This window comes from Cnephaeus nilssonii, assembly GCF_951640355.1.
Source record: "Cnephaeus nilssonii genome assembly, chromosome: 7".
Taxonomy (NCBI): Eukaryota; Metazoa; Chordata; class Mammalia; order Chiroptera; family Vespertilionidae; genus Cnephaeus; species Cnephaeus nilssonii.
In genome coordinates, this window is record NC_137078.1 from 74,051,612 (window position 1) to 74,066,519 (window position 14,908).

The 14,908-nt window shown below is 37.6% G+C and overlaps 2 protein-coding genes across 3 annotated transcripts in view; one reads left to right on the forward strand and one right to left on the reverse strand.

Moving 5' to 3' along the window:
* Nucleotides 1-14,908, reverse strand: part of FOXJ3 (forkhead box J3) — a 125,445-nt gene that overhangs the window by 85,793 nt on the left and 24,744 nt on the right. For both annotated transcript variants that reach the window (XM_079777053.1, XM_079777052.1), the window contains exon 2: nt 13,509-13,569. In XM_079777053.1, the coding sequence (XP_079633179.1) occupies nt 13,509-13,552 (44 nt within the window). In that variant the 5' untranslated portion in view covers nt 13,553-13,569. The remainder of the gene's footprint in view (nt 1-13,508; nt 13,570-14,908) is intronic.
* Nucleotides 2,309-2,929, forward strand: LOC307103854 (ATP synthase subunit d, mitochondrial). Its single transcript, XM_079778394.1, has one exon. It carries the CDS (start codon nt 2,363-2,365, stop codon nt 2,846-2,848), a length of 486 nt encoding a protein of 161 aa, XP_079634520.1. The 5' UTR covers nt 2,309-2,362; the 3' UTR covers nt 2,849-2,929.

The window sequence follows — 14,908 nt, forward strand, 5'->3', positions numbered from 1 at the left end:
AGTTAATGAAATGTCTGACCAAATATAGCAGGCTAATTTTTAAGTTGATAATTTTGTATGATCCAAGAATGATGTTATAAATATCCAAATGGCCCTTGGCAGGAAAAAAAGGTTCCCCACCACTAAAGACACATCTAGCCCAGCCGGTATGGCTTAGTGGTTCAATTCCTGGTCAGGGCAGATGCCCAGGTTGCAGGCTCAATCCCCAATAGGGGGTGTACAGGAGGCAGCTGATCAAGGTTTCTCATTGGTGTTTCTATCTCTCTATCCCTCTCCCTTCTTCTCTCTCTTAAAAAAAAAATTAATAAAAACATATTTTTTAAAAAAAATTTAAAGGCATATCTATTTCTCTGTTACAAAGTTAATATTTTGCTAGCATTTCCTTTGTAATCTTAAATATTGTTTTATGAATTTTGAGACATTATTCTGAGAAGAGTCCACTGGTTTCACCAGACTGTTGAAGAGGTACCAAAACAGGGTTAGAAATCCCTAGAATAAGCAGAATACAAAGCAAAGGGTCTTCACATTATGTTTGGGCAGGTCCTTTGGCTCAAAGAAAGCAAAAAGTCTAGAAACTAAGTTTTTAAAGATAACTATATGGAGGGTGGGAAAGACAAAGAATCTAGACTGCAAAGGCCTCTTAAGTTTATAAAATAATACCCATCAACAAGCTCATAAACAAGAACTGGGCTATAAAAGCTATGCATTTCCCAGAAAAGGCATTTTCACCAATACCTATCCCAGATGTGGCCCTGGAGGATACTGCATAGGTAAGACCTTTTAGAAGACACAGGGAACAATGGAGGCCACACCAAAAAGCAGAATCAAGGAACTTTTTATACTGTCGGAAGTCTCTGCCACTCCTATCCAGTGGGATTTTATAATGGATATGGACTAGTGACTTACTGAGTGTTTCCCATTACCACCTTTTCTACGTTTACGACTGTTATCCTATTCCTTCTCCACCACTATATACTAGGTATGTAAAGTGCTGACTCGGTTTGCAGGTCTTTGAACAAGCAGCCACTCTGGAATCTAATGAAAGGGACTGCATCCAGAGATCCTGACTTTTCAGCTAGATATAATAACTGGATGAAACTCACGGTTATCTCTTTTGGGGAAAAAGGCAAGTGAGTTCTATATATAAGAAGAGTACATGTGGATATTTGGGCACCCAAAGGGGCAGACAGATATGGTGGACACATAAAAATAAATGAAAAAATCTATTACAGATTTACTTTACATTTTATAACCATGTGATATAAAAAAAATTTTTTTAATGTATAAATAAAGTAATAATTTAAGCTATTTTAAGAAAAAGTACTTGGTGTTACTTTTTTCAAAATTAGTTACCAGTGGGAATGCAGACTGGTGCAGCCACTATGGAAAACAGTATGAAGTTGCCTCAAAAAACTAAAAATGGAACTCCCATTTGACCCAGTGATCCCACTTCTAGGAATATGTCCCAAGAAACTAGAAACACCAATCAAAAAGGATATGTGCACCCCTATGTTCATAGCGGCACAATTTACAATAGCTAAGATTTGGAAACAGCCTAAGTGCCCATCTGCAGATGAGTGGATTAAAAAACTGTGGTACATCTACACAATGGAATACTACGCTGCTTAAAAAGGAAGGAACTCCTACCATTTGCAACAGAATGGATGGACCTGGAGAGCATTATGCTAAGCGAAATAAGTCAGTTGGAGAAAGATAAATATCACATGATCTCACTCATTTGTGGAATATAATGAACAACATAAACTGATGAACAAAAACAGATCCAGAGACAGAGAAGCATCAATCAGACCATCAAACCTCAGAGGGAAGGTAGGGGAGGGTGGGGGGGGAGGGGCAGAGATAAACCAAAGGACTTGTATGCATGCATATAAGCATAACCAATGGACACAGACACCAGGGGGGTGAGGGCATGAGCGGGGGGGGGGGGGGGGGGGGGGGGAACACACATATGTAATACCTTAATCAATATAGAAAAAATAAACAATCTACTAAGGTATGAATAACTGACTGAGCCTTTAAACTTCCTATTGGTAATAACCTTTTTAAAAGATAAGCTGAAAAAATTCCTCAATTCAGTAAAAATACAGATGGAAAAAGTCACAATTTAAAATAAGGACTCCAATATCCAAATAGTAGAAAGTCATTCTTCAAAACTCAACTTTCACAACTTTCCTTTCGCCCAATAAATATTCACAACTTATTCAAAATTGGGGGGGGGCGGGGGGGGTGGAGACCTTTAGTGAGAAAACTTCATTTGTAAACACAATTGTGATTTCAGGTCTATTTATCATAAAATCAGAGATAAAGAACTTCATTAGTGGGGTCGGTGAAGGATCTCAAGATGGCTGGGCGAAAACTTGCTCTAAAAACCATTGACTGGGTAGCTTTTGGGGAGATCATACCCCGAAACCAGAAGGCCATTGCTAACACCCTGAAATCCTGGAATGAGACCCTCACCTCCAGGGTGGCTACTCTACCTGAGAAACCACCTGCTATCGACTGGGCTTACTACAAGGCCAACGTGGCGAAGGCCGGCTTAGTAGATGACTTTGAGAAGAAGTTTAATGCCCTGAAGGTGCCTGTGCCAGAGGATAAGTACAGTGCCCTGGTGGATGCTGAAGAAAAAGAAGATGTGAAAAGTTGTGCTGAGTTTGTGTCTCTCTCAAAGTCCAGGATTGAGCAATATGAGAAAGAGCTGGAGAAGATGAAGAACATAATTCCATTTGACCAGATGACCATTGAGGATTTGCATGAAGTCTTCCCAGAAACCAAATTAGACAAGAAGAAGTATCCCTACTGGCCTCACCAGCCAATAGAGAATTTATAAACTTGAGTCTGAGAGGAAGCTCTGGTCCTTGTATTATAAACTCTCTGGACATTAAAAATAATCAGATAAAAAAAAAAAAGAACTTCATTAGCTCATTTTTTAAATTCCTGTTATTACTTATTTTGGAGACTAATAATATTCTTTAAGATCCCCAAGGGAAGAAATGGTCACAACTTATTCAACTTACTCAAATCTGTTACAAGATTTGTAATTCACTGTTGTTGTTTTTTTAAATAAAAGTTTCAGCAGGCTAATCTAAACCTCCCTTGCTATAGAGAAGAAAATTTCTTTAAATTCTATCTTAGAAAATGAGAGCTGGTCAGAGTTCTCTTCATAATGATGCTTCATATGTTTTATAGTATTAACATCATTTGGGCTCTTTCTTCTCAAAGTTTAAAGACTAGAACTTCTTCAACCAGATATTATTCAAGAATCATAATATACCTACTGCTCTTCTCTAGATTCTCTCCAAATTATTCCACAAATATGTAATCTTAGATTTATAAAACTGTGTTCTAAATTCATACAAGCCATACTCATAGTTAGAACTCCATTCAGGATACAAAATTAGGAATCATATAGTCAAAAGATATTTTTATACTATATGTGTAATTCTCAGCTTTAAAATATTTTACTCAACAATTTAGGGAGGGGGAAATAAGTATTTGGGGGCATTAACCACTAAACTACATCCTATCATTAAATAAATACTATATTTTACATATAAACCTCACTCTACCTACTGAAATTTGTTTCCAAGTAGCTAGAAAGACTGATGAATACCAGTCCCCCTTTGACACAAGAACACTCAAAGCCATCTTTGCAGCTGTTACTTAAAAACCTAGATGGAATCTACTATTAATACTTCTTATACTTAGTTTAAATATATATATAATAAAAGTCCTCTGAGTAACATGCGTCTACTGGTTCATTCTGTCCCATTCAAGTATTTATCCTGACCTCTCTGCAACCATATTGCTTCAACTTACCATACAACATTTACTGAATATCATACATCTCCACATATCCTGCATCCATAGCATTATACCAGTAGTATGACATCAATGCTGGCAAAGGACTAACGTTGTGGAAGATGGTCCCATCTTATCTTTTCGTGTTAAGTATGATGTACACAAAAAATGCTAAAGAAACAGCTTAAGCTGCTACAGTTGATGTCCATAGTGCAGCAATCCTCAAGGTGTGTGATCCAGAGACCCTTTCAGGGGATTTGAAGGTTCAAAACAACTTTCATAATAAGACGTCGTTTGCCCTTTTAATTCTCATCCTCTCATAAGTGCGCAGTAGAGCTAGATGCTATGTGATGAGTGATATCACAACAGACTGAATGCAGAGGCTGAGATGAGAATGCAGCTGTCTCTATTAAGCCAGATATTCTAAAATTTTGCAAAAATGTAAATACTAAATTTTTTTGGAAAACAGTTATTTTTCATAAAACATGTTATCAATATCTTAATTTTTTCTTAGTTTTAATTTCCAATACAATAAATTTGTATAGATATAACTCACAAAAACAAAAGCTCTTTGAGTACTAAATAATTTTTGAGAGACCATAAAGTTTAAGAACCATGTTATAAGAAGTCATCATTTCAAAGACGGAATATGACTGTTTCTAATACAGTATAATGTAATAGAAAGAGTAAGGGCTTTGAAGTCACTCAAAAAAGCTTGAATTCTTACTCTTCCACTTATTAACTGCACCCTTGGACAAATCAAACCTCCAAGCCTCACAGAACTGCTAGGGAGTAAATGACAAAATATACACTGAGTGGCCAGATTATTATGATCTCTGAAAGCATAATAACCTGGCCACTCAGTGTATATTCTATATAATAAAAGGCTAATATGCAAATTGTCCCCTCGACCAGGAGTTCGACCAGCAGGCAGGCCAGCCAACCACCTATGTCCCCTCCCCCTGGCCAGGCTGGCCGGACCCCACCCATGCACAAATTCATGCACCGGAGTAGGTAGATAGGAGACTTGGTGGAATCCTATTTTATTTCATTAGCCAGAAAACAGAGATTTAGAAAGCTTAGAAACTTGACCCAACTGAAAAGAAGAAATGGTGGACCTTGAAATTGACTTCAGGTTTTCTCACTGCGCAGAATATAGTCAAACACTGCTGCAGTTAAATATTTGAGCCTTTGTTCTCCCTGCATGATCTACAATAGTAATCTGCTTCCTGTTAATATTTACTGCTGTGTTGCTGACAATTACCTGAAAGAGAAGTTGAGGTGCTTCACTGGGCTGGAAAAAGTTTAGCTAAATAAGAAAGCAGGTCTAATTAAGCAACTTTATTCTATATCTACAAAAGGCTGAGTTGACTCACACATGCGCGATACATATAAAGATCTCACTGGTGCCAATCACACGTATGTTTCCATCTGTCATTGTCAATCTTGAATTTGGATGACACTTTTATTATAGAGAAAGGGCAAATAGTGATATTAAAATATTTCTTCTAATTAATTTGCTTTCAATGCGCATGAATTCGTACACTGGGCCACTAATGTCAATTTTATCTCAATAAAGCGTTTCTAAAAAAAGAAACAAAATATTTGTGGTGTGGTATTAGTCAGCTAACACGTAAAAAGAAAAAGCCCTTAAAGAAAAAATTGATAAGTTGGATATTATCAAAACTGGAAATTGCTCTAGTAAAAAATTTACATCCCAAATATCTAAAGAACTCTGTAGGATCGGGCCTAAACGGGCAGTCGGACATCCCACTCACAATCCAGGACTGCTGGCTCCCAACTGCTCGCCTGCCTGCCTGCCTTCCTGATTGCCCCTAACCACTTCTGCCTGCCAGCCTGATCACCCCCTAACCACTCCCCTGCCAGCCTGATTGATGCCTAACTGCTCCCGTGCCAGCCTGTTTGCCCCTAACTGCCCTCTCCTGCAGGCCTGGTCACCCCTAACTGCCCTTCCCTGCAGGCCTGGTCGCCCCCAACTTCCCTCCTCTGCCGGCCTGGTCACCCCTAACTGCCCTCTCCTGCAGGCTTGATTGCCCCCAACCACCCTCCCTTGCAGGCCTGGTCCCTCCCAACTGCCCTCCCCTGCTGGCCTGAGTGCCCACAACTGCCCTCCCTTGCAGGCCTGGTCCCTCCCCACTGCCCTCCCCTACTGGCCATCTTGTGGTGGCCATCTTGTGTGTTGGAGTGACAGTCAATTTGCACATTACTCTTTTTTTTTTAAATATATATTTTTATTGATTTTTTACAGAGAGGAAGAGAGAGGGATAGAGAGTTAGAAACATTGATGAGAAAGAAACATCGATCAGCTGCCTCTTACACACCCCCTACTGGGGATGTGCTCGCAACCAAGGTACATGCCCTTGACCGGAATCGAACCTGGGACCCTTGAGTCCGCAGGCCGACGCTCTATCCACTGAGCCAAACCGGTTTCGGCCACATTACTCTTTTATTAGATAGGATAGAGGCCTGCTGCACGGGTTGGGGCCAGCTGGTTTGCCCTGAAGGGTGTCCCAGATCAGGGTGGGGGTTCCCTTGGGGCGTGGGACAGCCTGGGCAAGGAGCCTGTGGTGGTTTGCAGGCCAGCCACGCCCCCGGGCAACCCAAGAGGAGGCCCTGGATCTGGGATTTATTTATCTTCTATAATTGAAACTTTGAAGCCTTGAGCGGAGCCAAGCCTCCTGCTCGCTCTGTGGCCGAGGCCATTTTTGTTGGGATTTATTTATCTTCTACAATTGAGACTTTATAGCCTTGAGTGGAGGCCAAGGCAGATCAAGGATGCCGGAGCTTGGCTTCCTCCATCGCCGGGAGCAACTCAAGCCTCCTGCTCTCTCCAGCTCCATGGCTACCGCCATTTTTGTTGGGATTTATTTATCTTCTATAATTGAAACTTTGTAGCCTTGAGTGGAGGCCTGGGACGGCCAGGGTGTGCGGAAAGCTTGGCTTCCTCCATTGCCAGGGAAACCCAAGCCTCCTGCTCTCTCCGTGGCTGCAGCCATCTTGGTTGGGTTAATTTACATACTCACTCCTGATTGGCTGGTGGGTATGGCTTGTGGTGTAGTTGGGTGATGGTTAATTTGCATATTACTCTTTTGTTAGATAGTGTGTGCACCATTGATAGACAGAGATTTTATATTTGATTCTTCTTTTACTTTGCCAGTATATTCAGTGATTTTTATTCCCTATTACATTATAGTATTTTTCCCTACATATATGAATTCATGACAGTTCTAATTTCTCAACTACATCCCCATAATAAAACTACCTTTCATAACAAGATTTTTTTCATCTTACACATGTATTTCAAAATTAAATCACTAGTTTTATATCATTTATTCCAGTCTCCTGCACTGATCTTTCCTTTTGCACTTATTTTTTTATGGTATCCCTCATTTAAGAAAAAGCCTCAATTATAACAAATACTGTTAACCAATAGGCAAAATTTAGTGATTAGAAGCATGGGCAATAAAATAAGATCTAAATCTCAACTCTGTCCCTTAATATAATGCATGTCCTTGGGTTGCTTAACTTTATCTCAGTTTCCTAGTTTGTGAAACAAGAATAAGTGTGCTGACCTTTTAGAGTTGTTCGTGGAATTTAATTAATATACTTTAAAATGCTTAAATAACGCCTGGTCTAGAAGTAAGAGCACCTTAAATGCAAGCTATCAAGGACAATATTTAGTCACAAAAGTAACTTTTATAATGTCCTTTAGTCAATGGTACTCTTCAATACCTGATGTTCAGAAATGGAAGCCCTAAGGCATTAGATCAAAGATTAAATTATATTTAGAGTGAGCTAGACCAGCACTATCCAACAGAACTTTCTGCAATTACAGAAATGTTTGTGTGCTATTCAATAAGATAGTCACTAGCATATGTGGCTACTAAGCACCTAAAATGTGGCTAGTGTGACTGAGGAACTGATTTAAAATTGTATTCACTTTTAATTAATTTAAATTTAAATAGATGCACGAGGCTAGGGGCTACCATATTAGACAGTAAAGTTTTAGAAGATAAGCCAGAAAAGTTCAAAGTACATTTTAGAAAAAGTTTCTACAGTGGTCAAAATTAAGAGGGTTTCTCATTAACCTTCATTTAATTGAAACATGCCAAAAACTAAACATGAGAATAGATTTTATCAATTCCAAAAAAGTTTGACAAAGATGATGATAAAATATGGCAATGACAATGCAAAAGCTATTTCTGTCCCTGTGTGGGGCAGACCTAAGAGCATAAAATTATAAAAATAAACTTATAATATTAAATGTCAGCAACATCCTTAGCCTGAAGGCCAGTTACAAACCTGATACTCAAGAATCTAAGAATTTGGGGTAAAAGGAAAAATAGAAAAAAAGGGGGAAAGAAATCCTCACATGTTCTTGAGTTGAAGCAAAGAATACAAAATCTGTCCTCTTTTATTCTAAAAAAGATTATTCTTTTTGCTTTCTACTATTGAAAAATGGAAGAGAAAAAATATGCTAGATGCCTTATATATATACTTAATCCCATAAATCCTAACAGACCAGTGAGGTAAACATTAACAATCCTATAACAGCAAAATTAGTAAAAGTGGAGTAACTTGTCCAAGATCATGAGTAATATGTGGCAGAGATATGAACCTGTATCTATCTGATTCTAAGGCTATATACCACAGCTGCCTTATTAATACCAAACCCTGCTACTAGAAACAAGGCAAGAAGCCTTAAAACAAATCTACCCTCTTCTGGTTGTTCTAAATTGCAGAGTCATCAATATCAACAGGAGGAAACAGATGAACAGGAAATTCATCTGGGACACTAACATAACACATGAACTTCTCTGGTGCTAAAATACCCTTGTTCCCTAGCATATTCTAAACAGATACACTGGGTTAATAATAAAAAGCATCTTTAAAGAAGCATAACAAAAAAGAAAAAAATGAGTGCGGAAAAAAAGGGTGAAAACAGAAAAAGATAACAAGAGGAAGAAATCTCATGTAGAAGGGGTATATGTCACCAGAAACTAAAGTGCTACTGATAAGCCAGTATCCCAGGCTACATACACATATAAACCATAAAATAAATCCTCTAATACATATTAGCCAATTTAGAAATGCAGAAAAGGCCCATTTTAACAATTTCCCCAAAATCATCAAATTTTATTTTGCTTTGAGCAAACCAAATTATGAAAAATAGTCTATTGCTACAACATGTGAAAGAAGTATGCTACATACATACTAGAGGCCTAATGTACAAAATTCATGCAAGAGTAGGCCTTCCTTCCCCCAGCTGCCACCACTGACTTCCCTCTGGCACGCAGGACCTGGGCTTCCCAACGGCCACCAGCAGGCACCCAGGACCCAGGCTTCCCTCGCAGCCTCGGCTTCATCCAGAAGGATATCCGGTCTAATTAGCATATTACACTTTTATTATTATAGGTATGTGTACACTTGCCTAAATAAAGCAAATGTTCAAGGAAAGCTTTTGGGTTTTTTTAGTAAGCTTTTGCTCTTACTGAATCTGTACTTTGAAATAAATATACAGGTATACCTCAGGATTCAAACCTATCTTATGCAAACTCAGGAACCAAACAGATTCTGCTCAATTTTTTAAGATTCTACTGTTTGATAGAAATTGTATCCATCATTATCTGAACTCTCACTCTTGCTCTCCAAAACTCATTAAATGAATAGATATAGATGATCCAGTATTTACTATCCAGACATTATTCAAACTCTGGATATGAATGTAGTAGATTCAAATTAAAAGGCATACTTGTGAATCCTATATTAATTTTAATATAATTTCACATCCTATATAATAAAAGGCTAATGTGCAAATTGTCCCCTTAACCAGGAGTTCAACAGGGAGTTTGACCAGGGGGCAGGGCCGGCTGGCCAACCACCTGCAGCCCCTCCCCCTGCCTCCAGCCGGCCCAGCCCTATGGGCCCCAATCAGGGCAGGCCAGCAAGACATCACTTGTGCACAAATTCGTGCACTATGCCTCTGGTGATTTATAAAATTAGGGATTTTTTTGCAACGTGCAAGTATTCTGCATAAACACTAACAGCAAAATAGATGAAAAAATATCTTTTTGTACTATATTTCTTAGTAGTTTAATGGAACAAGTTATTAATTTACTCCCCCTAGCTCCATTTACTTCACTTAACACAGTACCCTCTAGGTCAACCCATCCATGCTGTCGAAAACGGTAAAATTTCATTCTTTTTTATGTCTGAGTAATATTCCATTGTATATCTTTTAGTCATAAAATACAATAATGTAATTAAAAAAATAATCCTAACACATTCAAATTAAACAATGATCCAATATCATTCATAGCAAATATTTACCTTGTTTACCCTAAATATCTAAAGGAGAGAGAAGATTTTTAATCCATTTACTAACTAGCCTCTCCTACCCAACAACTTTTTTAAATAGTTTTTAATCCTCACCCAAGGATGTTTTCCCATTGCTTTTAGATAGAGTGGAAGGGGATAGGGGAGAGAAAGAGAAAGAGAGGGAGAGAGAGGGACAGAGGGAGGGAGGAGGGAAGGAGGGAGAGAGATCTTTTAGTTGCCTCACACATGACCGGGGCTGGGAACAAACCTGAAACCCAGGCGCGTGCCCTTGACCAGGAATTGAACCCACAACCCTTTGGTGCAAGGGCCAATGCTCTAACCACTGAGCGACACACTGGCCGGGGCCCCCAACAAATTTTTTAAATGTCACACATTTTCGTTCCACCTCCTACCTTCACTTACACATAAACTGTCTACTCCCATTCTTACCTATGCCTACAAACCCCTACCCTACCTACTACCAATTTCCTCTTTCTCAACCACATATGAGGTATTCAGTTCTTCTCCACCAACTCAGATGCCTTTTGTTTTGAGGCTAGCCACTTTCTAGATAGACCAGCAGTATATATAGGAGAGTTATAAGAGTTCTGGCTCTATTCCTAGGGAGATGTTTCTGGTTTGAGGAAGACTCTCTGGAAAGGTAGACTAAAATTGATTGTGGTTTTAAAAAAAACCAGTGTCCCCCCCATCACTACCAGAAAATAGTCATTCTTTTCTTCTTTTTCATATATAAAACCAATGCTAGCTTTCAGTTAGAAAAACCAATGACAAACAATGGTTTTCTCTGGTTCATAAATGGACTTTATAAAATATTACAGAAATAAAAGGTGTGTGTACTTAATTTTTATTTTTTTAATCCTCACCCAAGGATATTTTCCCATTGATTTTTAGAGAGAGTGAGTGGAAAAGAGAGGGAAAGACAGAGAAATATTGATGTAAGAGAAACACATATCAATTGGTTGCCTTCTGCACATGCCCAGACCAGGGCTTGGGCTAGCGAGGAGCCTGCAACCTAAGTACATGCCCTTGACCAGAATCAAACATGGGAACTCCTGGTCCACAGTCCAACACTCTATCCACTGAGCCAAACAGGGTAGGACTGAAAATAATCCAACTCAGATGTCATGAACTTTCTCAGTTTATTAATTAAATACTACATTTATAACTATATCCACACAAAAATTTTAATTCTAGAATATTGTGCAAAGAATTACACACAGTGAGCAAATTATAAAATAACTCATGGTATCTCTTCTCCCTTCCAATTCTATAATTCTATCAAGCAAAAAAGTTAGGTATATATTATTCCTAACCTAATGTCATATAAGCTTAACCTAAACATAAATATTCAAATAAAGGGATTTAAAATCTCAATCAGTGACTTTAATATGTTTGTTTCTGTATATCCAACAGCTGGAATATCTATAGGGAAGTCTAATCAGTGGAAGATCAAAGTCTGTAAAATATCCTGATATGACCATATCCAAAGTTTTAAACAGTCCCCAAAAAAAGGGTAAAATGACTCTTCCCATCATACTCATTAAAAACCACTGTTAAGTCAAATTAGTTCTATAGCAGCTTTGGGAATTTAAAAAAAGATAATACTCTTTTTAAAAAGTTCTTTTCAGAATTACACAGGTATCCCTTGTTTGGTAGCATGGGGGGTGGGAGGGGAGATGGCAGGGATTAACCAAGTAGAAAAGCAACCCCTCCATCTGTTTCCATTATAAGCTGGAAGATGCATTCTCAGGGAAAGATATACCATTATGGCATGGAGTAAAGTTTTCTACTAAGGAAAAAGAATAGCCAGCTTTGGTCTGCTGAAAACTCAAGTGTGTAAACACTAAAAAGACAATTTCATTTTTCTTTTATGGAATTCTAAACAACCAGAATTTCTTTCCAGCCTAAGGATTCCTTGGCTTCACATTCATTAGATGCTACTTTTAATTTTAATCTCTTTCTAAAGGAGAATGTAAACATGTTACCTAGGTAAACATGTTACCTAATGTAAAATAGAACTTAGGAACTAAGTTATATACAACCCAGTAGTTTAAGATTTTTTGAAGTTGCAAAATCCTTTACAAATTAAATTCTATGTGAAATCCAGTGAATAAAACAGATAAATGTGGGGCTTTTCTACTCGCTTTGGTTACCATTTTCAATCCTTTCAATCCAGTGTGGCTCTAACAATTTTGTATCACTCCTCTCTCTCCTCTGCCCTCCAAAGCTAGGCAATTTTAGATCTCTTCACCACTCTGTTACAGCCACACTGACCTCCAACATACAAGACAAGTAAGTCTCCTGCCTTGGCCTTCCTGAATTCCCTCTACCTGGAATGCACATCTTCCATATATCCAAGAGAGGACTCATTCTATCTCTCTTTCAGGTCTTCATTCAAATGTCACCTTTTCAGTAAAGCTTTCCATAGCTACCCTATCTTAAAGAAAAAAAGAAAAAAACAACAACAAAGAAAAACTGTATTTCCTATTCCTCTTCTCTTATTTTCACCTTAACCCTTAATCACTAACATATACTTCTTATTTATCTTGCTCATTAATTGTCCCTTCACCAGAATATGAGCTCCATGATTATAGGATTTTTATTTGCTATGTTCACTTCTGTAGCCCAACATTTAGAATAGTGCCTGAGAACATATTAGGTGCTCAACATGCTGAATGAATAAATGGTACTACTACCTGCAATACTACACGTAACTGGTAGGTGTTGCCAAAAACACTTCATATTCTAGGCTGAAAGATTTCAATGAACAGACTAGATTTAGGTTATCTTATCAATCTGTACTATGGGAACTGCAGCAATCCCTCAGGGATAAATGTGAGGATTGAAAATGGTAACCAAAGCGAGTAGAAAAGCCCCACATTTATCTGTTTTATTCACTGGATTTCACATAGAATTTAATTTGTAAAGGATTTTGCAACTTCAAAAAATCTTAAACTACTGGGTTGTATATAACTTAGTTCCTAAGTTCTATTTTACATTAGGTAACATGTTTACCTAGGTAACATGTTTACATTCTCCTTTAGAAAGAGATTAAAATTAAAAGTAGCATCTAATCTCATTTAATAATCTGCTACAAAGGCAACCAATATTTAATCTGTATTTTCTAATTCAAACAAGTAAAGGGATTAGATTTTTTTAAAAATAAATGACAAAGTATGAAATTATGTTATTTCATGTATAAGAACATACGTAAATTCACCAAGTAGAACTTAAGATCCAAATCCCATTACCACAAATATTTCTGTAAATAAAAATATCTCCCCAAAAAAATGTTACATGCTCCAATAAAGAAGAAGAGGAGCACTCACCTTAATGAAGTTACAGATGGACAAGCCTGTCCATACAAACCCATCTGGCCACAAAGAGAATCTGAAAAATAGAGAAGAGTTATTTATCAGATGCTCCAAAGTAAATGAAACTATAAACCATGTTACAATTCTAATTAAAACACTCTGAAAACTCATAAAAATTTAACAAATTGTTATGTTTATGTTATACAGAGTGTGTCCAAACTGTTTAGAAGAATCCCAGGGGTTCCTAGAGATGCCTAAAGGCTACCAAAGAGTTGAACATACAGACTCTCATTCCCATATAATTGTCCCCCACCCATCTACTCTTCAATTTAAGTAGTGCTATCCTTATTGGCTTTATATCCGAACTTCACTAAGACTTCTCTGAAACAATTCCATTGCTTAAAAAAAAAAAAAAGTTAAGAACAGCACTGAAACAGCATTGAATAAGACAGTTCTAGGGTCAAATTCTAACTGTGACACTATGAGACCTTGAAGAATTTATATAAAACCTCAGTTTTTCATCTGTAACTTGGCAATATTACCACCTATATAACTTTATTTATTCATCAGGAATAAATTGCAGGTTTGATGTAAGAATTAAATAAATCAATGAACAAATGTGAAATTGTCTATTAGCACTACTACTGGGCATAAGGATGATTCACAAATGTCTACGGGTAACATGAATGAGAGAAGTTGGAATAAGCATGTGTATACATATGCATACGTTACACAACTGGTGAAGATTATGAGCAACTAAAGAAAACATGTTCACTCTGAAGAAATAAGCTGCTATTCCTAGTTCTAGAAAATTGTTACCAAACAGGATTGCAAGCCCAGTATTGTAAGGTCTTCTAATTTTTTCAAGAGAAGTAAGTTATCCAAATTTTTACTTTAAATCTCCTGATTTTTATTTTCTAAATACTATGTGGACCAAACAAACATTGGATTTTGTCCCAAGTTTATAACCTTTGATTTAGAGGCTTACTGAATTCCCTGCATCCAACTGTCCCTGCATGCCCTGAAGAGACAGACATTTCTATTTCTGCCAGAATGACAGAATAGATAGCTTGATCAACATGCCATTGAAAATAACAAACACTAGATAAAATATTTTTAAAACTTTAAAATAACAAACACTGGATAAAATAAAGCATGATCAAGGCCAAAGATTAAGTAAGAAAGGAAAATTAGAAAAATATTCAGAGAAAAGAAACTGGCTTTCATTCACCTTCAGGGCATTTTGCCAAACCCAATGAATATCAGCTTGCAATTCCAAAACCTATTGGGGCCCAAGGTACAGAGGCAAAGGCAAAGTCCAGGTGTTACCCAAGGGAAGTACAAGGAAAACTGCTTCTTACCCTTGGCATTGAGTGCTGGGGAAGGGATGGGGGACCAAGATAGCATTCAACAGT